This window comes from Rhinoraja longicauda, chromosome 5 (assembly GCF_053455715.1).
Source record: "Rhinoraja longicauda isolate Sanriku21f chromosome 5, sRhiLon1.1, whole genome shotgun sequence".
NCBI classification, from domain to species: domain Eukaryota; kingdom Metazoa; phylum Chordata; class Chondrichthyes; order Rajiformes; family Arhynchobatidae; genus Rhinoraja; species Rhinoraja longicauda.
The window spans coordinates 31,959,298-31,986,613 of record NC_135957.1 but is presented as its reverse complement, the minus strand read 5'-3'; the positions used below and the strand labels follow the sequence as shown (position 1 = coordinate 31,986,613).

The 27,316-nt window shown below is 42.8% G+C and overlaps 1 protein-coding gene across 1 annotated transcript in view; it reads right to left on the bottom strand.

Annotated features, from left to right (window-relative positions):
• asap2a (ArfGAP with SH3 domain, ankyrin repeat and PH domain 2a) overlaps positions 1–27,316 on the bottom strand; it is a 125,927-nt gene that overhangs the window by 57,176 nt on the left and 41,435 nt on the right. Inside the window, exons 3-6 of the mRNA XM_078399241.1 lie at positions 10,506–10,651; positions 9,683–9,757; positions 778–827; positions 23–152 (exon numbers count right to left, since the gene is read on the bottom strand). Of these exons, the coding sequence (XP_078255367.1) occupies positions 23–152; positions 778–827; positions 9,683–9,757; positions 10,506–10,651 (401 nt within the window). The remainder of the gene's footprint in view (positions 1–22; positions 153–777; positions 828–9,682; positions 9,758–10,505; positions 10,652–27,316) is intronic.

Here is a 27,316-nt window from a genome sequence, read left to right as displayed (position 1 = left end):
TTAATTACCAGAACTGGCTTACCTCGCACATCTGTAATTGAAAAAATCTTCGTTCTTTCTCCATTTCCTCAGCGATTTCCGCTCCACTTATTTCTGTTCGGATCATACCATGCTGTTTGGCATGTTCCTTTTTCTCCTTTTCAATTTTTGTACTGCAAATGAAAAATAACAAACTTTGTATCACAGTCACAAGTTTACAGTTATCCCATTTAAGATCATAAGAAAAGGAGTACACCATACATCCCCCCAAGTGTGCTATGCTATTCCACGGATGATAGTTGATTTGATCATAGTCTCAACTCTACAGTCCTATCTGTCTCAGTAACCATTGATTATAGTCCAAAAATGTATCTCAGCCTCTACTTGCTTCCTGGGGTAGAGAATTCTGAAGATCCACGAGCTCAAGTGAAAATAGTCCTCTTCTTCACTGTCTTAAATGGGAGGCTGCTAATTATGAACCTACATCTAGTTCTATATTCCGCCAGGATAAACATCCTCCTCTACCCTGTTAAGCCTCCACAGAATTTTATAGATTCCTCCTGCTCTCCAAACACATTTCCTTTCTCAGGTCAATGTCATAAAACTACTGTATCATGTACATTTTTAAATCTATGTAGCATTGTTCCTCAATCACGCGTACTTGTTTTACTAACATAAAACCTGGACCATATATGTTCCATTTCTTGAAAAATAAAATGCCTATTTGTATTGGTTATTTCAGAGTAAAAGTCAGCTGTCCATATATCCCACTTACTTCTGATATAAAAAAAGACTTACACTTTGGTTTCATAGTCCTTCCAGGCTTTATCAAAAGGCTTCTTAAGATCCTATAGATAAAAGCAGCAAGATGTTTGAAATAGGATTTCTACTTTCTTACAGTACATAATTTTAGATTGTTACAAGATAACACAATTCTGGAATTTTGTTTTAACTGGGCTTGCAATATATTCGCGTTACTAATATCTCAACGTATTTCGAATCAGACAAAATAAAAACGTAAACATTCTGCAAAAAGTTAAATAACTTGATTGTCTCGCTAACTTGATTGTCTCACTGACGTGATTGAGTTTTTTGAGGTGACAAAGGAGGTTGATGAAGGCAGTGCAGTGGATGCAGTGTATATGTATTTTTAGTAAGGTTTTTGATAGATAGGCTGATTCAGAAGATTAGGATGGACAGCATTCCGGATTCAGAACTGCCTTATTCTAGAAAACAAAGGGTTGCGGTGGAAGGTAGTAGACATTCTGACTGAAGGTCTATGACCAGTGGAGTTCCGAAGGGATCTGTGTTGGGACTTCTGCTGTTTGTGATATATATAAATGACCTACATCTAAATGTAGATGGGCTGGTAAGCAAGTTTGCTGATGACATCAATAGCGGAGGAGTCACAGATAATGAGAAATGCTGTCAAAAGATACAGCGGGATTATAGATCAGCTGCAGAAATGGGCGGAGAAATGGCATAGAGTTTAACCCAAGCAAGTGTGAGGTGCTGCCCATCGGAGGTTGAATGTAAGGAGTATACAGTTAACGGCAAGACCCTTAATAGCATTGATGTGGGGAGGAATCTAGGAGTCCAGGTTCACAGCTCACTAAAGGTTGTAGCACAAGTAGAGGGGGTGGCAAAGATGATATATGGTATACTAGGAATAAAAAAGAACTGCAGATGCTGCTTTATACCAAAGATAGGCACAAAATTCTGGAGCAACTCAGCAAATCAGGCAACACCTCTGGGGAAAATAGAGAGGTAATGTTTCGGGTCGGGACCCTTCTTCAGACCTATCAATTTTCGCCAGAGACGCTGCCTGACCTGCCGAGTTACTCCAGTATTTTCTGTCTATGTATGATATGCTTGCCTTCATTGCTAAGGACATTGTATATACGAGTCAGGAAATTATGATACACTCTTTGGGATTTTGGTAAGCCGTATTTGGAATATTGCTTGCAGTTCTGGTTGCCCCATTGCAGGAAAGTTGTGGAGGCTTTGGAGAGGGTTTGGATGAGGTTTACCCGAGTGCTGCCTGGATTAGAGGATCTGAGCTACAGGAGCTGTTGGATAAACTTGGATTGTTTCCTCTGTAACGTCAGTGATTGATAGAAGTATATAAAATTATGAGACACCTAGAGAGGGTAGACAGTCAGAACCTTTTTCTCCAGGGTGAAAATGTCCAACACTAGAGGCCATAGCCATAAGGTGAGAGGGAGACAGTTTAATAGAGACTAGACCAAGTGGACCCGTTCGGTCTACAACTCATTGGGTTGCCATTGTGATGTGGGGAAAAAAAAATCACACTTTTTTCTTTAAAATAAATGGCTTAAAAAAATAAATCAACCAATGAAAATCGTGATTTTTCTTTAAAACGGTGCTTTTTTCTGCATTGGTCTCGCACCCTCACTCCATCCCCTCAACCCCTCTTCTTCCCCACCCACTCCCCCCCTTCCCCTCCCACCCCCCAGTCACCCACTCCATCCCCCCTTATCTCCCCCCCTCCATTCTTAGGGGCTCTCCGGCGGCGACGCCATTCTCGCCCGTCGGGTTTCCATTGTGACGTCGAACATGGTATTACTGTGCATGGGCAGCTGACGGGCACAGCAAGTGGAAAAGGGATTTATTAAAGTTTTAAATGTGAATAACAAAATATAACTATTTGAACATTAATAAGATTTCTTGATGCAGGAATTTTCAACATCAGCATCATTTTTCTTTTTCACAACAGGAAGGAGTTGGCGAAAATCGCCAAAATAAAAGGCAAGAATGCCGCCAAAAGGCTCATCGTTCTTTTTGCATAGATCTCGAAGAGTTCTGTCCACCGCTTCAAAGCTCTCCCTCCTAATCATCGGGCACTCATCCCAAACAATCAGTCTCACACTTCTGATCAAATGAACCATGTTGGAGTTCTTCTCAATGTTGCACATTGTATTATCGGTCACTTCGATGGGTATCTTGAATCGAGAATGTGCAGTTCTTCCACCAGGCATCAATGTAGCTGCTATGCCAGAGGATGCTACAGCAAAAGCAACATCAACTTGACCTCGGACTTTGGAGAGGATCAAATTGGTGAGAATTGTTTTGCCCATTCCTGCTGGTGTATCAATGAAAAACATTGAAGGAACATTCCTTTCCAAGCAGCTGCACACATGGTCATACACTGCTCTGCTCAGCATTCAGCAGAGACTCCTTCTCTTCAAAAAATCACTGTTGTTCAGTTCTATTGTACTGCAGTTCACTCAGCAATTCTGGATTGTCACCATCAAGGTTCATCCTTCCATGTCTTGGTAGTGGCACATGAAAGTATCCCAGTGTCTTGTTGTAATTCACAAGCTTGTCTTGAATATACAACAGAGCCTGATCATGATGCCTTTTATCAATCATGATATTTGGATCATCGATTGCTCTCCGTTCTCTTTGAAGGTAATCTTCAGACATTGAATTCTTGAAGCGATCCCATAATTGTCGAGAAGAGTTGATCTCAGCAATCGTCAACAAAACAAACAAATCTCTCATTGCTTCGGGAAGTCTTGTCCGCTCAGCATCTTCCATCGTCTGTTGCCAATAGTTGTCAGTTTGCAAAACAAACCTCTTTCTTTGCAGACGTCTTTGAAGGAAGGAAGAATATGTCCGTCATGCGTCCTCGATGAATCGAAGGATACTGGCCCTTTTACGTGATGGAGAAGCAGTCTCAAGTAGTAGAGGTCACATCTTGGAGAAACGGTATACATTCATCCCAGAACGTTAGCTTCCAAAATACCTGGAAGATCTTCCACTATCTTCCCAAACTTCCTTCTTTGCCATTTCTGATTGTTCCATGTGTAAAATCGGGGGACATCAGCGTAGTGTGGAGATCTGTCCTTTTTCTTTGCTTCAGCCACTAGACTCCGCATGGGCTTTGCAGCATTGTGTGCTAGGTTAAAGCACATGCTTGAGGCTCTCTCTCTTTCTCTCACACCTGCTTGAGGCTACGTAATCACAAAAATGCTGAACTTGCTAAAGCTAGTAGTAATCAGTAGCCCAAACCGCAGAATGTTCCAGCTCGTCTTCAGAGGAGAAAAACACAATGTATAAAGAACATAAACAATAAACAGACGCCGACTAAACCTTGAACAATAGCATGTTAGGACCTTATATGGGAAAACTGACTTTGTTCCAACACTCGGCCGTATAAGGGAAAACTGACTTAATTCCAATATTGATTGGTTGTGATACTTGTAAATAACTGTGAATTCTGCGGTTTTGGGGGATAAAAGGGGCTTAATTCTAGGGGCTGGTGTGACACGTTTCCACTGGCCCCGGAGTCCGCAACTCTGTGTGTGCTTTTAGAAACCTGTCAACGAGATCTCTAATAAACTAACAGGTAAAGTCTGTGCCATCTCTGATTATTGTCATCCAACTGACCGCGAACGCGAAGTCGAACTCGACAGTAGTACAGTGTTCTTGCAACTTGATCTCGAGAACACAATTCCATGAATTCAGTTAAAGTTGTTCTCGTGATATCCTCATTTCTCACCAGCCGACCAGCATCAACTCTGATGACGACTTGTTGTTCTTGTGGTAGATGTACCTGGAGTCGAATGACAGCGGGGCGTCTCTCATGAGTTGGAAATCCAAGAATTTTAATCCCACTGCTTCCGACAGACCAATGTATCTGCCAGTAAAGTACTGTGCAATTTTGTCATCCCTGTTAACTCCAAAAACTGCTTGATCACTCCCCTTCAAGTTGTACTTGAACACGTATTTGACCAACTTTACAGAGGAGCATATCTCAAAGTTGATGTGACATTTGAACAACTTCAAGAGTTGAGCATTACAGGGCACCACCCATTCAGAAGTAATAGGTTGATCCCGGCGTCCTTCTTGATGTACCTGAAATCCTCCCATATCCGGAGATCGTCTCCTGTACAGAGGATGTAACTCACCTCCACACCTTGTGCTTTCGATAAACGGCTTCAGGAATCTCTTTCTGCATCTTCCATTCTTCCAACATGGAGAGGTGCGGTCGCAGTATGGTTCATGAACAAACCTCCCAACATTTGGTTTTACAAATTCATAATTTTGATGCCCAAAATTCAGAATTTTACATCAAATTCATAATATGCAACGTTTCAGCAAAAAAAAGTATGCACGCCAAATGCGCATATGCGTTGCGCTACATTCATGTGTAATAAACGATTATTATTTCCAACAGTCTGTAGTTCTTGGACTACATGTACAGTGTCAGACCTATCATGAGTATATTCTGGTATTTATAGAAAGATTATTGAACAGAAATACTTTTTACAACAAAGAGAAAATTGTTTGTTTTGTTTGTTCTATTTTGGTTTTTCCGTACACATCCCAATTCTCTTGATATTGAATAAAAGAACAATGATCATAAAATGTATGACTCAGTTATGAAGAAAGAGCTTCATTTAAAACTGCACATACCTAATTTCATTGAAGACATACTTGCTCCAGTGGTCTTCAATAGCAAATCACAATGGCCCGGCGGGCGGCGAGGCGAGGACCGGTGGGCGGCGAGATGAGGCAAGGCCCGGGGAGCGGCGAGGTGAGGCCCGGGGAGCGGCGAGGCGAGGCCCAGCGAGCGGTGAAGCGAGGCCCGGCGGGCGGCGAGGCGAGGCCCAGCGAGCGGCGAGGCGAGGCCCAGCGAGCGGTGAAGCGAGGCCCGGCGGGCAGCAAGGCCCGGCGGATGGCGAGGCGAGGCCCAGCGAGAGGCGAGGCCCGGCGAGCGGCGAGGCCCGGGGAGCGGCGAGGCCCGGGGAGCGGCGAGGCGAGGCCCGGAGAGCGGCGAGGCGAGGCCCAGCGAGCCGAGGCCCAGCGAGTGGCGAGACGAGGCCCAGCGAGCGGTGAAGCGAGGCCCGGCGGGCAGCGAGGCCCGGCGGACGGCGAGGCGAGGCGAGGCCCGGCGAGCGGTGAGGTGAGTCGAGGCCCGGCCAGCTTAGAAGCCCGGCCCAGCGAGCCTAGCAGCGAGGAGAGGCCCGGTGAACGTTGAGGCCCGGCCTGGACTGGCGACGTCGGGCGAGCGGCAAGGCCAGGCAAGAGGCGGGGCGAGGCGGAGCGAGCGGTGGGGCAAGTGTTAAGGCATGTGTTTTCCAGAAAAATGTGAGGCGAAATTGGAATGGCTGAAATGTAATAAGAAGGCGGAAGCTTTCTGCCATATTCGGAAGGGTTCGGAGGTCTGCATGACTTCGGAGGTCTTCCTCCCTCTTGGCATGATGTTAAAAAGAGATAGGTACTGATCAGGTGAAGGGAGGGGAGATAAGGGGGGTGGAGGGGGGATGGAGTGCGTGAGTGTGGAGGGGTAAAGTTGGTGGAGGGGGGATGGAGTGGGTGAGTGGGGTTCTTTAAAACAACCTTAACTCACTTTCATTTAATGCAGGGGAGGTTTGGGGGAGTTTTCAAGGGGGGTTACCTTTAGCAGCTCAGCAGCAAATAAAATCTTTATACAAAACCTCATTTGTTTGTTTGTTCCTGAACTACAGCCAAAACGGTACACAATAGCGTGACAATTTTAGGTCCACCTTACCGTCGTCTCATGGTCTTATTGGAAGAAGTTTCATTGAAATAGGTGTTATATTTTTTTAAGTTATTCACATTTTAAAGTTTAAATCTACCTCCTATCTCTTTGAATCCTCGTTATGATCAACTTTTCTATTTGTTTTTGAATTATCAGCATATTTACCAAATGCAATTACTCCAAGTCTTAAAAAAGGTTGAAGTCCCACCACTGATCCCTTTGGCGCACCTAATGTTACAGCTTATCAACCACAAAAAAAAAGCGCCCATTAATGCCTGATCTCCATTCACTGTTTGTCATTCATTATTTTATTAGTGCCAAAACATTGTCTCCTTACCATTCACCTTTTGTTTTCCACAATAACCTTTGTCGTGTCAACTTATAAAATGTCTCTGGACATCTCAGAACAGTAATTCCAGCAGTTCCCTTCACATCACATTCCTTTTAATAAATAATTCTCTCTTTTTTATATATTATACTCCTTGCAACATAAGAGGAAGCCATTTGCCCATTATGTCTATGCTCGCCATCTAAACAATCCTACCCTCCATTTAGTTTCCCAAAATTATGCTATCTATGTCTGATCACTTTTAATTTTTTAAGTGCTCTGCTATAATATTGTTAAGGATAGCTTTTAACATTTTCCCTTCTACAGAGATTAATTTAACTGGCCTGTGGTTTCCTGCTTTCAGTCTCCCTTCCATCTTGCTAGTATCCAATCTAATCTAAACATCGGCAAATCTGGCAAATTCTGGAAAGTTTAAATCAATGCAGCAACCATTTCAATAGCAACTTCTTTTAAGACCCAAGAATGAAACCTGTCATATTTTTACGTTTCCTGAGTTACTTGTGCACAATATTTGTTAAGGAATTGAACAAAATACTTGATTCACCATCTCCCTATTTACCATAAATAATTCCACAGCCTGACTTTCCTTAGAATACTCAATTTAAAAAAAATCTTTCCTTCTAAATATTTATAGAAACTCATCCCCATCTGATTTATATTTCTGGGGAGCCTCAGTGTTTACAATGATTATTCTCCTACCTTGCCCTCTCCCTGCATCATCTTAAACCTATATCGTCTGGTCAGACTGCCATGGGACAAAAGTTTTATTCCATTTATCCAACCCCACATAATTTTATATATCCTCCCCACTCGGCTTTCTATGCTCCATGGAAAACAAACCCAGTCTACCAAGTCTCTCCTAATAAATAAAACATTCCATCTCAGGCATAATTGTGGTAAATCTCCTCTGCACCCACTCCAGTGCAATCACATCCCTCCCATACGTAGTGTGGGCACCAGAACTGCATGCAGTATTTCCTGCTATGTTTGTACTAACATTTTATAAAGTTGAAACAAGACTTCACTGCTTTAACAAAAAGCTACCAAGTTCCGACCCAGAATGTCACCTATCCATGTTGTCCAGAGATGCTGCTTGACCTGCTGAGTTATTCTAGCACTTTGTGTCTTTTTGTGCAAACCAGCATCTGCAGTTCCCTGTTTCTACTCATCAGAGGTGCAGTTAATTCTGGAGTAGAGGGGGTTAATACTACAGGTGGAATGCGACCTAACTGAATAACCTTTGCTGCATCTAATGCCGTCTGTAGACTCTTTATGTCATATGGAGTGAAACAAAGTAGCTGAGGACTAGCTTCTGCAATGATGGGCATCTCAAGAGGAAGCCAAGACAGATCACCTATTTAGAACTTTTGAATGAATATAAATATGAATTCTTCAGCATTTTTTCTAACACTCAAATGTTGAGTCTATCAGTCTTTGAGTTTAGGGATGTTCATGGAGCTTCCTCCCTCTCTGATTAGCTGTTAATGTGTCTACCACCATTCACAACTAGATATGATGTGGTAGGACTGCAGGGCCTTGATCCCATCCACCAATTGAGAGATGTGCTTGCTGTTCAGCTTACATGACGTTCGGTACTGCTGCTTCATTATACTGGCATCTTGTCGCATCGATGCTGTACCCAGCAAGCCATTCTGCACTTCTCATAGAACTGTCTTCCTTGAAATGGTGTTCCCTCCATGTTGTTATAATGTTAAATATGTTAATGAACATAAAAAACAATGTAGATAGACTCAAAATGCTGGAGTAACTCAGTGGGACAAGCAGCATCTCTGGAAAGAAGGAATGGGTGACTTTTCAGGTCGAGACCCTTCTTCAGACTGCAATCTGAAAAGGAGTCTCAATCCGAAACAACACCCATTCCTTCTCTCCAGAGATGCTGCCTGTCCTACTGTGTTACTCCAGCATTTTGTGTCTCACTTCGGTATAAACCAGCAGTTCCTTCCTACACATAGAAAACAATGTGTCTTTTTTCTTGCAGGTCTCAGTGGGTCAAAGTTTATTACTTTTTGTTTTTGAAAGAAATCCTTAAAAAAAACCAATTCACTTCAACCTTGCTGTTTGTCATCACTACTCTATGAACAGTAAAATAATGATGGTTAAACTGCATTCCTATTTCAGTTCTTTATTTAGCTTGGTGAGAATGTAGAATTGCCAGCTGCAAAGAGTGGTTGTGGTAAAAAGCACAGGAGTATTTCTCGCAAGTTAGTACACAATTTCACTGTAAGCTAGAACACATTTGTGGGAATCTACAGATTGTTCCTGTTTCTATGTTACAAAAGGCAAGGTAGAATAACGAAGGGGGTGGCTCATGTTGATCAACAACACTGACACGGAAGTTTACAACAGAGACATATGTATGTAATTGAGACAATGATGCAATTCAATATCCAGTGTGAACATTTACCGATTCTGCCAAGATTTTTTGATGATAGTTTCAGTTTAGTTTATTGTCACTTGTACAGGTACAGTGAAAAGCTTTTGTTGTGTGCTAACCAGTCAGCAGAAAGATAATACATGATTACAATCGATCCAGTGTATAAATACATGATAAGGGAATGATGTTTAGTGCAAGTTAAAGCCAGCAAAGTCCGATCAAGGATAGTCCGAGGGTATTCAAAGAGGTACATAATGTAAAAGTGCAATAGCAAGCAAAATATTATTCCGATTTGTCTTAACATTTACTGACCCACAGATTTTTGCTACAACAGTGAAACAAATGATTTTACCCAATAGTACGTGCAAATGTTCAAAGTGTAATCCATTAGTCCTTTAAAAATAGTTATAAAGTACTATAAACTTACCCCTTTAACTCCTTTTAGGTCTCCTTTTAATAAGCTGTCCAGAGGAAAAGTGATGATATTGTTCATATTCTGAATCTGCATTGTGATAAATAACCAATTTATTTGCTAATTCTGTAATCATTGCAATTATTTGCGAATCCTCTAAACAAACTATTTAACAGTGTATGCAAATGATACAACGTTAGGCGATGTTTCAAATGTTGCATAATGGAACCATATTATTGAGGCTGTAACCTAAGCATAGCCTTTGACACCTAACTGTAGAAAGTAACATGGAATTGTGCAGGATCAAGGAAAAGCTACTGCTGAACTTTTTCCCCCCGATTTGAAGTAAGCAACCTTTCCTCACATTTAAAAAAAAATATTCAGTCTGATTTTTATAATTGTCTACTAATTACAGTATGCAACTTTAGGCACTAGAAAATGATTTTCCATCTTTGGAAGGTTTAGTCCCTCAACCAAGCTAATACAATGATTGAAACCATCAATTATTTTTCTATGGACTAGTCAGTCATTTGGTGCCACTTGGAATATAAATATTTCAAAACAGGAATCATTATTTGGCCTCACTGGTGATGTTATTTTGAAGTTCACTTGAGATTCCTGTTTTTTAAAATCAAAGCCACAGTCGACTTGATATGGACCGAGGACTATTTTGTAGTAGTTGTCTTAAAGACTATTATAGTTTCAGTGATCAATACCCGCACAATATACACATTTTTATAATTATAAATAAGGAAAACAATATGCATCACTTAAACTATACATGTTTTTTTTTTTTACAAAAATGTAACTGCATAGAGGCACAGGTATAAAGCCTTACCAGGTTTTTGAAAAGTGCAGTTAACTCTTTAGTAAAGACTGCAAACTTCAAAAAAGCGGTGCCAAGATCAGGATCATCACGGCAGACACAGTTACCACCAAACTTCTCCAATGCCTGAGTGTATTGTTCTTCATTTTCCACATGTCCTGTTGCAAATGGAAAATAGTTCATTGAACACAAATTTCCATTCACAATATAACTACGTGATACAACAATAACTACATGAGCTAAAGGGAGGAGGTCTGTGGTAGGGTAGGATGAAAATCTGCAAAATAATTTAAGGACAGCAAAGATTCAGGGGGAGGTTAGGTGCAGAGGGTAGGAAGTGAGGAGGAAGGCAGCGATCAAGGACACGAGTGCCTCTGCTTGCGTGCATTTGTATTGTACGTGTTGAGCACACCTTCACCTTTTTAGTTATGTTTTTAGCAATGGGGCACTTTTTGTCCTAAAGATTTTTTCCATTACATGGGAATGATTTGCAAAATTATATAATGGGAGAGTAGTCATCAATGTACTAATTTAGTAGTCAATGTAGCTCTCACATTGATGTTTTTCTGCTAACAAAGCCCACCAATTGAATATTAGTGAGGATCACCGATTTACATGATATACATGGAACTTATAATGAAATGCAAAGAATGAATTCAACATGACAAATCAATTACATCTGTTTGGTAGGTACTTCAACTCATTTGGAAGACTTCCTTACTATAGATCAGTCACTGTATTCAGTCCATGTCGGGTGTTTGCAGACGCCGTTCCTGCAAGAAATTATCTTCCGCATGCGTGTTACCCGGGGGAGTCATCTTGTTCGGGAGCTGCGGCTTTGTCTGTAACCTTGCATCCTCGTGGTCATTAAACTTAGCTTGAAGTTAACAACTTGTTGTTATTCTTGCAACTTCATACATGGTGTCAGAAGTGGGATACGAACCCACGCTTCCAGTCAGAGGCGTGAATTCACTTCTTTACTATGTTGGTCACTTGTTTACTATGCCGTGACCTTAAGTTTGTGATTTACAGTGTGTACACTTGTTTGGCCATAGTGTTTAGTATTTAGTATGTAGTATTTCTTACCTTGTAAGTTTAGTTTAGCAGTAACTGCATTTTGTATACGGCCTAATATATTTACTATTTCACATGATATTTTGTCTTTATATGGAGCATGAGCTAAGGAAAGGGGATGTAGATCAGTCACAGTATTCACAGTCCATGTCGGGTTTTTGCAGACGCCATTCCTGCAAGAAGTTATCTTGCACATGCATGTTACTCGGGGGAGTCAGCTTGTTCGGGAGCTGCGGCTTTGTCTGCAACCTTGCATCCTCATGGTCATTAAACTTAGCTTGAAGTTAACAACTTGTTGTTATTCTTGCAACTTCATACACTTACATTTCTCTTTTATTTCAAATTTCCGCTTATTTGAAAATAAGTTAACAGTTTGGCAAAAGAGAGAGAAAAACATCAAACACACACTTCGTAAAGAAACATCAAATTAGAATTAAGGTTATGATTAATTATATTATGCTTTTTAAATGTGTTACTAATTTAAAAGATAGTGCTCAACCCACAAGATTGCTCATTTTACATCAACCAGTCAAACCAAAATCAAAATAAACTTATTGTTTCAGAGACTGAAACAGTAACATAAGCTAATTGGTAAGCTTTTTTAATTTCTATTTCTAACTTCTGGAATTCACTGTTCTTTTAATCACAATGTGAAACATACTTACAAATCTAAATATGTAATTTTCACAGTCCAAACAGCAACTGGTTCACTGTGTACTCATCATTAGGTACTGTATCATTGTTGGGAATCTATTTTGCAAATTGATGAATAATCCTAGAATCATCGAATGGTTAAGGTACACTGGCTCACTGGTTGCAGAACATGTGAAAAGATAATGCTAAGATTCCATCACACATTAGACTATTTAGTAAATGGATGTGAGGCTACATCTGAAATTCTCTGCAATGCCTGGTGAATTGCTGCTTCCATAGGCAGTATCACAAAAAGTTGGAGTAACTCAACGGGTCTGGCAGCATCTCAGGAGAGAAGGAATGGGTGACGTTTCGGGTCGAGAACCTTCTTCAGACTGATGTCAGGGAAGGGGGCAGGACAAAGAAAGGATATAGTTGGAGACAGGAAGGCAGTGGGAGAACTGGGAAGGGGGAGGGGAAAAAGAGGGACAGAGGAGCTATCTAAAGTTAGAGAAATCAATGTTCATACCGCTGGGGTGTAAGCTGCCCAAGCGAAATATGAGGTGCGGTGGGCCTCACTATGACAATGGAGGAGGCCCATGACAGAAAGGTCAGACTGTGAGTGGGAGGGGGAGTTGAAGTGCTGAGCCGGAGATCAGGTTGGTTAAGGCGGACTGAGCGAAGGTGTTGAGCGAAACGATCGCCGAGCCTGCGTTTGGTCTCGCCGATGTAGAGAAGTTAACATCTGGAACTGCGGATACAATGAGGTTGGAGGCGGTGCAGGGGAACCTCTGCCTCACCTGGAAAGACTGTTTGGGTCCTTGGATGGAGTCGAGGGGGGAAGTAAAGGGACAAGTGTTGCATCTCCTGCGGTTGCAGGGGAAAGTACCTGGGGAGGGGGTGGTTTGGTGGGAAGGGACGAGTGGACCAGGGAGTTACGGAGGGAACGGTCTCTGCAGAAAGCAGAAAGGGGAGAAGCTGGGAAAATGTGGCCAGTAGTGGAATCCCGTTGGAGGTGACGGAAATGTTGGAGAATAATTTGTTGTCTATGCTGGCTGATGGGATGGAAGGTGAGGGCAAGGGGGACTCTATCCTTGTTACGAACTGGGAGCGGGAGAGCAAGAGCGGAGCTGCAGGATATAGAGGAGGCCCTAGTGAGAGCCTGATCTATAATGGAAGAGGGGAAGCCCCGTTTCCTAAAGAGTGAGGACATCTCTGATGCCCTCGTGTGAAACACCTCATCCTGGGCGCAGATGCGGCATTAATGGAGGAATTGGGAGGAGGGGGATAGACTTTTTACAAGAGACAGAGTGGGGAGAAGTGTAGTCAAGATAGCTGTGGGAGTCCATGGAAAAAAAACCCAGAATCTTACTGAAGACAGCAAATTTCAACTAATAACAATGTATGGCAAACCACAATATACTCAAACTTCAAAGTCTACTTAAATCTATTTATCTCTTTCTATGACGTCCTGAAATAAATGAATAGGTCTTCAGTCTGAAGAAGAGTCTCGACTCAGAACATCGCCTATCCATTCCCTCATCACATGCCGCCTGACCCAGAGTTACTCCAGCACTTTATGTTTTACTCAAGATTCCAGTATCTGCAGTTCCATGTGTCTCCATATTTTAATATTGTTATATTATATAGAATTGTTTTTGTGTTTTTACACAATTATTAATTTTGTATTTTTTATCTTTCATCTTACTTTTGTGAGGGAAAAATAAACTGGATTTCAACTTTGTCTTTAACATTCACCATGCTTCATGCTAATTACTTAAAGTTGATTTAATGTCATACTACCATTTGCATCTGTGTGAAAAGAAAAACTGATAGTCAATCCATTTCTCGTGCCGGGCGAAGTTTAAATTACAGTCAGAACACTGAATTATCATATCATATATATACAGCCGGAAACAGGCCTTTCGGCCCTCCAAGTCCGTGCCGCCCAGAGATCCCCGTACATTAACATTATCCTACACCCACTAGGGACAATTTTTACATTTACCCAGCCAATTAACCTACATACCTGTACGTCTTTGGAGTGTGGGAGGAAACCGAAGATCTCGGAGAAAACCCACGCAGGTCACGGGGAGAACGTACAAACTCCTTACAGTGCAGCACCCGTAGTCAGGATCGAACCTGAGTCTCCGGCGCTGCATTCGTTGTAAAGCAGCAACTCTACTGCTGCGCAATTTTAGCATCCAATTCAGGAGGTAGTCCATCTAATAATGCAACAATTTCACAGTGACATACTCCTTCAATTCAGATTCTGTGTTCCATTAATTAGAGCAAGACTTAAAATATAGATCCTCGTGATTGAGAGGCAATGGGTATTATGATTGAGCAAAGCTTTACTTTAATTTAAAACAAAATAAATCAATGGGAGATTGAAAGTCAGATTTACAGGGTTAACAGGGTTAAAACTAAAGTTGAAAACTAGAGAAGATCCAGTAAAATGGAAGATGTCAAGAAGAACAAATTGCTTCAACTACATTGAGGTAGTAAATTAAATATTCCTGGTCATAAAACTTAGTCAACTAAGAAAAAGATCCTTTCATAGAGTCATACAGTGATACAGTGTGGAAACAGGCCCTTCGGCCCAACTTGCCCACATCGGCCAACTACAGCTCCACTAGTCCACCTGCACGCATTTGGTCCATATCCCTCCAAACCTGTCCTATCCATTTACCTGTCTAACTGTTTCTTAAACTTTGGGATAGTCCCTGCCTCAACTACCTCCTCTGGCAGCTTGTTCCATACACCCACCACCCTTTGTATGAAAAAGCTACCCCTCGGATTCCTATTAAATCTGTCCCCCTTCACCTTAGACCCATGTGCTATGGTCCTCGATTCACCTACTCTGGGTAAGAGACTGTGCATCTATCCGATATATTCCTCTCATGATTTTATACACCTCTATAAGATCACCCCTCATCCTCCTGTGATCCAAGGAATAGAGACCCAGCCTACTCAACCTCTCCCTATAGCTCAGACCTTCTAGTCCTTGCAATATCCTCGTAAATCTTTCTGTATCCTTTCCAGCTTGACAACGTCTTTCCTATAACCCGGTGCCCAGAACCGAACACAAAACTCTAAATGCAGCCTCACCAACGTCTTTGACAACTGCAACATGACCTCCCAACTTCTATACTCAATACTCTGACTGATGAAGGCCATGTGCCAAAAGCCTTTTTGATCACCCTAACTACCAGCGACTCCATCTACAAGGAACCATGCACCTGCACTCCTAGATCCCTCTGCTCTACAACACTCCCCCGAACCCTAACATTCACGGTGTAAGTCCTGCCCATGTTAGACTTACCAAAATGCAACATCTCACATTTCTCTGTAATAAATTCCATCAACCATTCCTCAGCCCACCTGGCCAATCAATCAAGATCTTGCTGCAGTTTTTCACAACTATCTTCACTATCTGCAAAACCACCTACCTTTGTATCATCAGCAAACGTGCTAATCTTGTCATGTATGTTCTCATCCAAATCATTGATATAGATGACAAACGATAATGGACCCAGCACTGAACCCTGAGGCCTTTCGTTAGAGAAGCAACCTTCCATTATTACCCTCTGCTTCCTTCCAGGAAGTCAATTTTCTCGTTATTCAGCTATCTCTCCTCGGATCCCATGTGATCTAACCTTCCAGAGCAGCCTACCATTCGGAACCTTGTCGAATATATGCAGCATCTACAGCTCAGCTCTCATCGACCTTTTTGATCATGTCTTCAAAAAACTCAGATTTGAGACATGACCTCCTACTTACAAACCCTTGCCGACTATCCCTAATCAGCCCTTGTCCTAAATGCCTGTATATCCTAAATCTCTCAGAATATTCTCTAGTAACTTTCCAACTACAGATGTTAAGCCCACTGGCCGATAGTTCCCAGCATTTCCCCTGCAACCCTTCTTGAATAGAGGCACAACATTTGCCACCAGTTTCAAACAACCATCAATATTAAACCCTCACACGCACGTACTTTAACTCTTTCTAAAGCACTTGCCTATTTTGCCCGCCTCATCCTTACAACTTGAACATAAATCACATTTAAATAAAAGATAAAGCTGCATTTCCCAAACATATTGTAGAATTTAATTCCTTGACGCATTTTCCTTTCTTTTAGGTAATTAGAAAATCAGGTATGGCAATTAAATAGAGCATGACAAACATGTCGACACATCTTCCTCACCGCAGAAGATACAACCACATGTCATCACAAGTAGCTTTCGCTGAAATCATGGCCGTGATTTTTGCAAATTTTTTTTTAAACTGTCCTAGAGAATGTGTAATTTATGTATAATTTATATTTATGTGTTGTCTGAGCCCATGTGCCTGTGATACTTCCACATTCCCAACTTCAATGTGTTACCAGAGGAATTAAACACTACATTCTTTGACACCAAATCTAGACCCTTTTAGTATTCACACACCTGGCATTAACCCCAGTGTTCACTCCAGAATGCTCACGTCTGGTTTAAAAAATAGGACTACTTTCCCGAGGCTTTAAGTCATTTTGTAAGGTACTGAAGAAATCCCACCAACGTTGCCTCCATAAAATTCTATAAATCCAGTAACAAGGCAAGTGAACCAATCTCAGTGTCCTCTCCCTGGTCAATATCCCAGAACTGGATGTCTAATTACTCATCACCTCAGATGGATAAGCCAAGCAGTTTGCATGCAACCGCATAGGATTCCCATAAGAGACATTGTATTCCATCAAACCCGCTGACAAGGGAGGTGCTGTGGTAGTCTGGCGTGCTGACCTCTACCGGACCGAGGCCAGACGACAACTCTCAGACACCTCTTCCTACCTATCCCTGGACCATGACCCCACCGACAGACACCAGACCTTTATCATCAGCACCATCACGGACCTCACCATCTCCGGCGATCTACCCTCCAGTGCCTCCAAACTTATAGTTCCCCAGCCCCGCACGGCCCGATTCTACCTCCTACCCAAAATCCATAAACAGAACTGTCCCGGCAGACCCATTGTCTCTGCCTGCTCATGACCCACCAAATTATTTCCACCTACCTCGACTCCATCCTATCCCCCCTGGTTAAATCCCTCCCCACCTACGTCCAAGACACCTCACACACTCTCCATCTCCTCGATAACTTCCGGTTCCCAGGCCCCCACTCCCTCATCTTTACCATGGATGTCCAGTCACTCTACACTTCCATCCCCCACAAGGATGGTCTCGAAGCCCTCCGTTTCTTCCTCGACCGAAGAACCAGCCAATCCCCATCTACCAACACTCTCCTCCGCCTAGCAGAGCTGGTTCTTACCCTCAACAACTTCTTTGACTCCTCCCACTTCCTCCAAACCAAAGTCATAACTATGGGCACTCGCATGGGCCCTAGCTACGCCTGCCTCTTTGTCGGGTACGTCGAACAATCCCAGTTCGGGGCGTACACCGGCCCCATCCCCGAACTCTACCTCCGCTACATCGACGACTGCATTGGTGCTACCTCTTGTACCCATTCAGAACTCACTGACTTCATACACTTCACTTCCAATTTCCATCCTGCCCTTAAATATACCTGGACTATCTCCGACATCTCCCTTCCGTTTCTGGACCTCACCATCTCTATCACAGGAGACAGACTAGTGACGGACATTTACTATAAACCCACTGACTCGCACAGCTATCTCGACTACACTTCTTCCCACCCGGTCCCCTGCAAAAAATCTATCCCCTACTCCCAATTCCTCCGTCTACGCCGCATCTGCGCCCGGGATGAGGTGTTTCACACTAGGGCGTCAGAGATGTCCTCATTCTTCAGGAAACGGGGCTTCCCCTCTTCCATTATCGATGAGGCTCTCACTAGGGTCTCTTCTACATCCCGCAGCTCTGCTCTTGCTCCCCCTCCCCCCACTCACAACAAGGACCGCATCCCCCTCGTTCTCACCTTCCACCCCACCAGCCAGTGGGTCCAACAAATCATCCGCCAACATTTCCGTCACCTACAACGGGACCCCACCACTGGCCATATCTTCCCATCCCATCCCCTCTCTGCGTTCCGCAGAGACCGTTCCCTCCGTAACTCCCTGGTCCACTCGTCCCTTCCTACCCAAACCACCCCATCCCCAGGCACTTTCCCCTGCAAACGCACGAGATGCAACACCTGTCCCTTTACCTCCCCCCTCAACTCCATCCGACTCAAACAGTCTTTCCAAGTGAGACAAAGGTTCACCTGCACCTCCTCCAACCCCATCTATTGCATCCGCTGCTCTATATGTCAATTTATTTACATCGGCGAAACCAAGCGCAGGCTCGGCGATCGCTTCGCTCAACACCTGCGCTCAGTCCGCATTGACCAAACTGATCTCCCGGTGGCCGAGCACTTCAACTCCCCCTCCCAATCTGACCTTTCTGTCATGGGCCTCCTCCAGTGCCATAGTGAGGCTCACTGGTAATTGGAGGAACAGCACCTCATATTTCGCCTGGGCAGCTTGCAGCCCTGTGGTATGAACATCGACTTCTCCAACTTTGGATAGTTCCTCTGTCCCTCTCTTCCCCTCCTCCTTCCCAGGAATCTCTGCCCTTGATTGCTTAACCTAAGCTGGCAATGAGAGCCTTGAGCTCTTTCATCAGGTCCAAACCAAAGCACAGCATAAGCAGCCAAAGGAGTGCATCACCTTCCAAACATTCTTTATCTGCAGATCTTGACTCGTCCTCATTTGCCACCTCAGGAAGCCGAGAACTGGAATGGGAGTGAGGGAAGGGCTACAAAATTTAATGATGACATATGGTCCAAATGCACTGTCTTGATCTGAAACGTCAACCATCCTTTTGCCTCCAGAGGTTCTGCTTGACCTGATGACTTTCCCGGGAGTTTGGTTTTTGCCCCACATTCCAGCAACTGCAATTTTGTGTCCCAATTATAACATATTGTTCTTATTTCGCAAAATATATTTATATTCCTCCATGACAAATGACAGTTGGAGGAATAAGAAAGGCGAGTATTATTCTGGGTAAGGGACTTCAACAACATGACCAACAAAGGTCCAGTAGAATCACGATAAACAGAAGTGATCAACGGCTGAATGCCAATTCAGATTGGTTCTGTGATGAGTGCTGAGAATCAATACGAGGATAAATGCAGCTGATCTCAACCTCACCAATCTAACACTGTGGAAGTAGCTGTCCATGGAAATATTGGTAAAAGTCATCCCTGGAGGTGCAAGAGGTGGGCAAGGTCCCCAATGGCTATTTCTCCTCTATTTTTCTATGCAGGAAGGCATGAAGATAAGAGAACGGGAAAATGAATAGTGATGCCTTGAGGACAATCCACATTACAAGGTTTAAGTTTATTATTGTCATGTGTATTGAGGTACAGTGAAAAGTTGTTCTTTGCTTGCTATCCAATCCGATCATATGTATACATAATGTACATAAATACAAATCAAGTCAAACTCAAGTACATTAGGTAGAGCAAAGGGGAAAATAGAGCGAACAATAAAGGTAAAAATGATAATGAAAATTACTAGCAGGAAAGGAAAGAGAGCAGATTTCCAAACATAACATATAAGATCCAGCTCTGTATTTACCTCTAATCATTCCATTATAAGTAACTTTATAAGTAAGTATTAGTCATTAGTAATAATTATTGATTCTAATTGTTAAAAATACCGCGGTATCATTTTAGTATTCATTAGTTAATTATATTAGTAGCGCAGTTATTAGTATCCATGGCAGAATTTCCGATCCACTTCTTTCTCAGCTTCTTTAGTCATCAATTCAATTCCATGCAGTCCTGCAAAGTCATTTATTCATGATGAGGGATCAGGCATCTTCTCATGACCTAAACTTCTTGGCAAAGTCCAATGCTTTCACAGGGTCGGAGAAAAAGTATTCCTTCCTGTCATAAGTAACTCTTAAGGTAGCAGGATAACTCACACCATATTTCAAATCCTCCACTTCCCTCAGAATACTTTTGGACTCGTTGAATGCTTTTCGTTTCCTTGCAACCTCTGCTGGATAATCTCGGTAAATGCTGATACTGTGACCCTTAAAATCAAGCTTTCTGTTTCTTGATGCTTTTTGCATTATCTCCTCCACAACATAGTCGTTTTGTAATTTTATTATCATTTGTCTTGGGGGTGCGCCTACTCTTGTCTGGCGTCTCATCACTCTATGTGCTCGGGCTAGTTGAGGCTTTTGGTCCAGAGATAAAACTTTTTGCAGTAAATTTGCAGTGAATTCTCGGATATCTTGATCTTTCTCTTCCCCTTCTGGGATACCTGCAATTCTTAAATTCTGTCTTCTCTGGCGACCTTCCAATTCAATACATTTCTCATTTATTTTGACCATCATATCAGTTAGACGTTGATTTTCTGTAACGAGTTTTGCTGTAGTGTGAGCGCTTGTTTCGGCTAGGTCTTCAAGGTCTTTTATAACACCCGTCTGGTAATTCAATGCCTTTTCCACAGGATTCAGCCTTTCATCAAATTCAACTTTCCCATTTTTAATTTTCTCATTCATCTCCTTTGATAGTCCAAATATTATTTCAGAGATTTCTTTCGACAAATCATTCTTCAAATCCACTGCTATATTCTTAGTCTCAAGCTTTAAGTCCTTCATTTCCTCCTTAATTTTTTTAATTTCCCCAGCAACATTCATCTGCTTTATTTCTTCCCTCAAACCAGCAATTTCACTTGCAATAAAGCTTTTGAGTTCCTCACCTTCTGCTTTTTTGGTCACTTTTTTCCCCGTCACATCTTCTTGGGATAACGTCCTACCTGAGGCCGAGGCTTCAGTCAGGCCTTCTCGCGGATTCTGCCTGGTAGCCCGACTTTTCGTTTTATCCGTTTTATCCGCGGGTGGGCTGTGCTGTGTATACATTATAAGTCGCGCGCCTGATAGCGTCACTTATAACAATCGGTGCAATCACTGCAGCGACAGCAGGCAGCAGGTAGGTCGATTTATCCCCGGTTTTTCTCCGTTTTTTACGAGGAGCTGGCTGGCGTTACCCTCTAGCCCTCCATAGCGCCACCGGAAGTCCCCTGCCTCCAGAGGTTCTGCTTGACCTGATGACTTTCCCGGGAGTTTGGTTTTTGCCCCACATTCCAGCAACTGCAATTTTGTGTCCCAATTATAACATATTGTTCTTATTTCGCAAAATATATTTATATTCCTCCATGACAAATGACAGTTGGAGGAATAAGAAAGGCGAGTATTATTCTGGGTAAGGGACTTCAACAACATGACCAACAAAGGTCCAGTAGAATCACGATTAACAGAAGTGATCAACGGCTGAATGCCAATTCAGATTGGTTCTGTGATGAGTGCTGAGAATCAATACGAGGATAAATGCAGCTGATCTCAACCTCACCAATCTAACACTGTGGAAGTAGCTGTCCATGGAAATATTGGTAAAAGTCATCCCTGGAGGTGCAAGAGGTGGGCAAGGTCCCCAATGGCTATTTCTCCTCTATTTTTCTATGCAGGAAGGCATGAAGATAAGAGAACGGGAAAATGAATAGTGATGCCTTGAGGACAATCCACATTACAAGGTTTAAGTTTATTATTGTCATGTGTATTGAGGTACAGTGAAAAGTTGTTCTTTGCTTGCTATCCAATCCGATCATATGTATACATAATGTACATAAATACAAATCAAGTCAAACTCAAGTACATTAGGTAGAGCAAAGGGGAAAATAGAGCGAATAATTTAGTTTTCAGCATTGTAGCACAAAGTCAAAATGTCCACAATGTAGAGATGAATCCCACAGTATCCTGGCATAGGGAAGGAGCGTTCAGAAGCCTGATAACAGAGGGGAAGCAGCTGTTGCCGAGTCGACTTGTGCATGCCTTAGAGCTTTTGTATCGTCTGCCCGATGGGAGAAGGGAGCACTAAAAATGACTCCTCTGTGCCATGTAACAATGTGCTAAATAGATTAGATTCAGAAGTGGTCCGGTAATTCTAAACTGAACACTCATAGCGAAATATAGTTGTAGAATTGTACTCCAGTACAACATATCCCCTCATTGACAGGTAAACTCTGCTTTCTACTATTAATGTCAAGCCAGGGGAACCAACCCAGTTCAAAGGGAGAGGGCCCAAAATCATGCCAGGAGCATTTTTGTACAACTAAAAATGAATAACTCAGCTGACACATCTGCAACAAGGTTATCTCCAGGATATGACAGGGTTCGCTGCCTGAGAAATGTTCATAACACAGAAATTCAGCTGCCCAGCAATCTCTCTCCTGTAGCACCTGTACCCATGAACATTAAGTTGCCAGTCCTGTCCCACTCTTAGCCAGTTGCACATACAATGTAATTGAGGCAGTGCAGCATAGGTTCACGAGATTGATCCCTGGGATGGTGGGACTGTCATATGAGGAAAGATTGAAAAGACTAGGCTTGTATTCACTGGAGTTTAGAAGGATGAGAGGGGATCTTAGAGAGACATATAAAATTATAAAAGGACTGGACAAGCTAGATGCAGGAAAAATGTTCCCAATGTTGGGCGAGTCCAGAACCAAGGATCACAGTCTTAGAATAAAGGGGAGGCTATTTAAAACTGAGGTGAGAAGAAACTTTTTCACCCATAGTTGTGAATTTGTGGAATTCTCTGCCACAGAGGGCAATGGAGGCCAAATCACTGGATGAATTTAAGAGAGAGTTAGATAGAACTCTAGGGGTTAGCAGAATCAAGGGATATGGGGAGAAGTTGGGCACAGGTTACTGATTGTGAATGATCAGCCATGATCACAATGAATGGCGGTGCAGGCTCAAAGGGCCGAATGGCCTCCTGCTGCAACTATTTTCTATGTTTCTAAGTTCATCCGCTTTACCCGCCAGGTCTCTCACATTAAAATAAATGCAATTTAATCCAACAGCCCTTCCTCACTCCCTGCCATGCTCCTGCCTATTCTGTCCACAGAACTTTCATCACCTTCCATATCGACTTCCAGCCTCTCACTTGCCTCAGTTCTGCCCTTTAATGTTAACCTAAAGTGGGAGATCATCACTCTGACATGTGACAAAATACCCTAACAGATACTTCTGACAGTGAAGTTTGAAGTTCTGGATGATGCCAATATATGTTGGCTGCAAGTGTGATGTTGTATCAGGTAGGAGAAAGAAGAGTTTGATATTGGTTAACTGTAGACTTGAAAGTGGCAGATAACGTTATCTACAAGATCATTACACACGTGAACGAAACTGTCGGTGCCCTTTGTAACTGCCAATCATTTGTCCTCCTCATAAAGAATATCACTAACAGTAGAACAGATGATAGGGACAGCGTTCCCCCTCCTGCAAAGCTTAGAAAAGTGAGGGCTGATATCAAGCTGGGAAAATTTAGCATGCTGCTTCTTGTATAATCTCTCTTCTGCACGAGCTTGTTGGGCTGAGGAACCACAAGGTCTTGCTCTCCGCATCACTTGAACAGGTTTGCATAATTCGTTAATAATAGTTGTTTAAAAGATGAGATCTTAATAATGTATGGAGCACAATTAATGTTTTATAAAAAGAAACAAATCAGACACAATTATCAGTTTATCATAAAGCTATTTATTTATCCTTTATCTAAGAAAAAGGATGAACATGAGAACTGCTAAACAGAACCTTTATTAATAAATGAGTTAGGATTTCCTTTTAGGAAATACAATACATTTACGAGGTATAAAAAGAATATAAACATAGCACAAAAAGTAAGGAAATTTGTGTTTGGTAGATTATTTCTTTGTTGTAACAATGCTTCTTGGCAATAAATCTTATACCGTTGGAAAGCCTGTTTATTTCCCTTTTAAATGGTGCCACATTTGTAAGGAACATGCATTTGTGGGATGAGCAGCAGAGCTGAGTATATGGGTTGCGCCCATGAAAATTTTGCCAAATCTTCTCTGCCAATGCCAAACAGCTTATTCTGCTGTTGCTATTGACTCTTGTTTTGAGCTTCTGGTACCCCCAGGTGCTGACAAGAATGGGATGCCATCCCACAACAGTGTGTGACCAGGCTGGTGACCAGCATGAGGAGGAGGTGCCAGGCTGTTATGGCTTTGTATGGTTCTTCCACACGCTACTGTGGCTCCTGTTTATTAAATGAATAAATTGTTAAATTGCCAATATGTCTTGTTTCTTCAGACTTCAATCATCCAATCCACCAAACAACACCGAACAAGAGTCAATGGCAGAATAAGCTGTTTGGCATTGGCAGAGATTTGGCAAATTTTTCATGGGCGCAACCCATATACTCAGCTCTGCTGCTCATCCCACAAATGCATGTTCCTTACAAATGTGGCACCATTTAAAAGGGAAATAAACAGGCTTTCCAACGGTATAAGATTTATTGCCAAGAAGCATTGTTACAACAAAGAAATAATCTACCAAACACAAATTTCCTTACTTTTTGTGCTATGTTTATTTGTTATAAACTCAGTTTCCGATTAAAGTTATCACTTGACATTTTCTAAATTTGTTTTTGTTTTAAATGTCAGTACTGTTGGCAATACCTACACTGGTTCTAGAGCCAGCTACATAGGATTTTGGTTAGGCCGCATTTAAAGCATTACGTGTTGTTCAGGTCGCCCCATTACAGGAAGAATGTGAAGGCTTTGGAACGGGTACAAGGAGGTTTTACAGAATGATGCCTGGACTAGAGGGTAATAACTACAGTGGGCAGTTGGTTACACTTGGATTGTTTCCTCTGGAACATTGGAGATAGCAGTCAGAACCCTTTTTCTAAGATGGGAAAAATCAAACACTAGAGAGCATAGCTTTAAAGTGAGAGGAACAAAGTTTAAAGATGTTCAGGGCAAGTTTTTTTAAAAATATACACAAAGGGTGGCGAGTGCCTGGAATGTCCTGCCATGGGAGGTGGTAGTTGAGCAAAAATAGAATAGTGGCAAGAGACTTTTGGATAGGCATATGGAGGGATATGAATTATGTATAGGCAAATGAGTTGGTCATGGTATCACATTCGGTACAGACATGGTGGGCCAAAGGGCCTATTCTTGTGCAATATTGTTCTATTATGTTACCCTGACCATAATCTTTACTGGATCAAGTGCTCTTAGCCATGTCTTAACATCGCAAGTCAAGTCAAGTCAAGTCAAGTCAATTTTATTTGTATAGCACATTTAAAAACAACCCACGTTGACCAAAGTGCTGTACATTTGATTAGGTTCCAATAGAAAAAAAGAATGAAAACATACAGTAGCACGCAAACAGTTCACAGCGCCTCCTCAATGAGCCTCAAACGCTAGGGAGTAGAAATATGTTTTGAGCCTGGACTTAAAGGAGTCGATGGAGGGGGCAGTTCTGATCGGGAGAGGGATGCTGTTCCACAGTCTAGGAGCTGCAACCGCAAAAGCGCGGTCACCCCTGAGTTTAAGCCTAGACCGCGGGATAGTGAATAGCCCCAAGTCGGCCGATCTGAGGGACCTGGAGTTAGAGAGGGGGGGTTAGAAGATTTTTGATGTAGGGGGGGGAGTGTCCATTTAGGGCTTTATACGTGAATAGGAGGAGCTTGAAGTTGATTCTCTACCGTACAGGGAGCCAGTGGAGAGAGGCCAGAATCGGGGTGATGTGGTCCCTTTTACGGGTACCCGTCAGGAGTCTCGCTGCGGCGTTTTGGACCAGTTGCAGGCGGGACAGGGAAGATTGGCTGATCCCAGTGTATAGGGAGTTGCAGTAGTCTAGGCGGGAGGAAATGAAAGCGTGAATGATTTTTTCTGTGTCGTCGAATTTGAGGAAAGGTTTGATTTTAGCTATGGTTCGAAGTTGGAAGAAGCTGGCTTTTACCACAGCGTTGACTTGCTTATCAAATTTTAATGCAGAGTCAAATATCATGCCGAGGTTTTTGACATGCGGTTTGACTAGGCAGGATAGGCTTCCAAGACTGCCTGTTATCAATTTGATGGAGTCGGGGGGGCCGAATAGGATGACCTCAGACTTGCTCTCATTTAATTGGAGGAAGTTCTGTGCCATCCAACATTTTATGTCCTCAAGGCAGTGTGAGAGGCTGTTTAAATTTGACTGGTTGTTGGGTTTCAGGGGGAGGTAAAGCTGAGTGTCATCGGCATAGCAGTGGAAAGAAATGCCGTGCCTTTGAATGATTTGGCCAAGGGGGAGCATGTATAGAGAGAAGAGAATGGGGCCTAGGATGGAGCCTTGTGGAACTCCGCAGGAGAGGCTAGCTGGAGCAGAGGAATAACTGCCTATGTTGATGGCGAAACTCCTATCTTTGAGGTACGAAGCGAACCAGCTCAGGGCAGTGCCATCAATGCCAACCGCGTACCGGAGACGGTCAATAAGGATGGTGTGGTCCACTGTATCGAATGCTGCGCTGAGGTCGAGAAGGAGCAGGATTGCACAGTCGCCGGTGTCGATGGCGAGAAGCAGGTCGTTGTGTACCTTCAACAAGGCAGACTCTGTGCTGTGGTGGGCTCTGAAACCTGACTGGAAACTTTCCAGGATGGTGTTTTGGTGCAGGTAGGGCACTAATTGGTTAAGGATTGCCTTTTCAAGGACTTTTGACAGGAATGGCAGTTTGGAAATGGGTCTGTAGTTGCTAGGCAAGGTGGGGTCTAGGTTAGGTTTTTTCAGTAGGGGCTGGACCACCGCGTGCTTGAAACTGGTTGGAACAGTGCCAGTGGCCAGAGAACTGTTGATAATAGAGAGGATGCTGGGACCAGCTATTGCAATGACATCCTTCAGAAGGGCAGTGGGGGCAGGATCAAGGGGGCAGGTTGCAGGTTTCATAGTGGAGACAAGCTTTGCAAGGGAGGATAGAGTGACGGGTTGGAAGCAGTCCAATTTAGATGAACAGACTAGTGAGACAGCTAGGTCACGGGTGGGAGGGGAAATGTTCATTCTAATATTCTCAACTTTGTTGGTGAAAAATTTAGCGAATTCTTCGCACTTAGCAGGGGACCCAACTAAGCTGGTACTGGGGGCGGGACATATGACAGAGGTAATTGTTCTAAATAGGACCTTGGAGTTATGAGAGTTTTTCGAAATAAGGTCGGAGAAGTATTGTGCTCTAGCAGACTTTACTGCTTCCTGGTATTTGAGAAGATTGTTTCTCAGAATTTCGAAGGAAATTTGAAGCTTGTCACATTTCCATCTCCTTTCTGATTT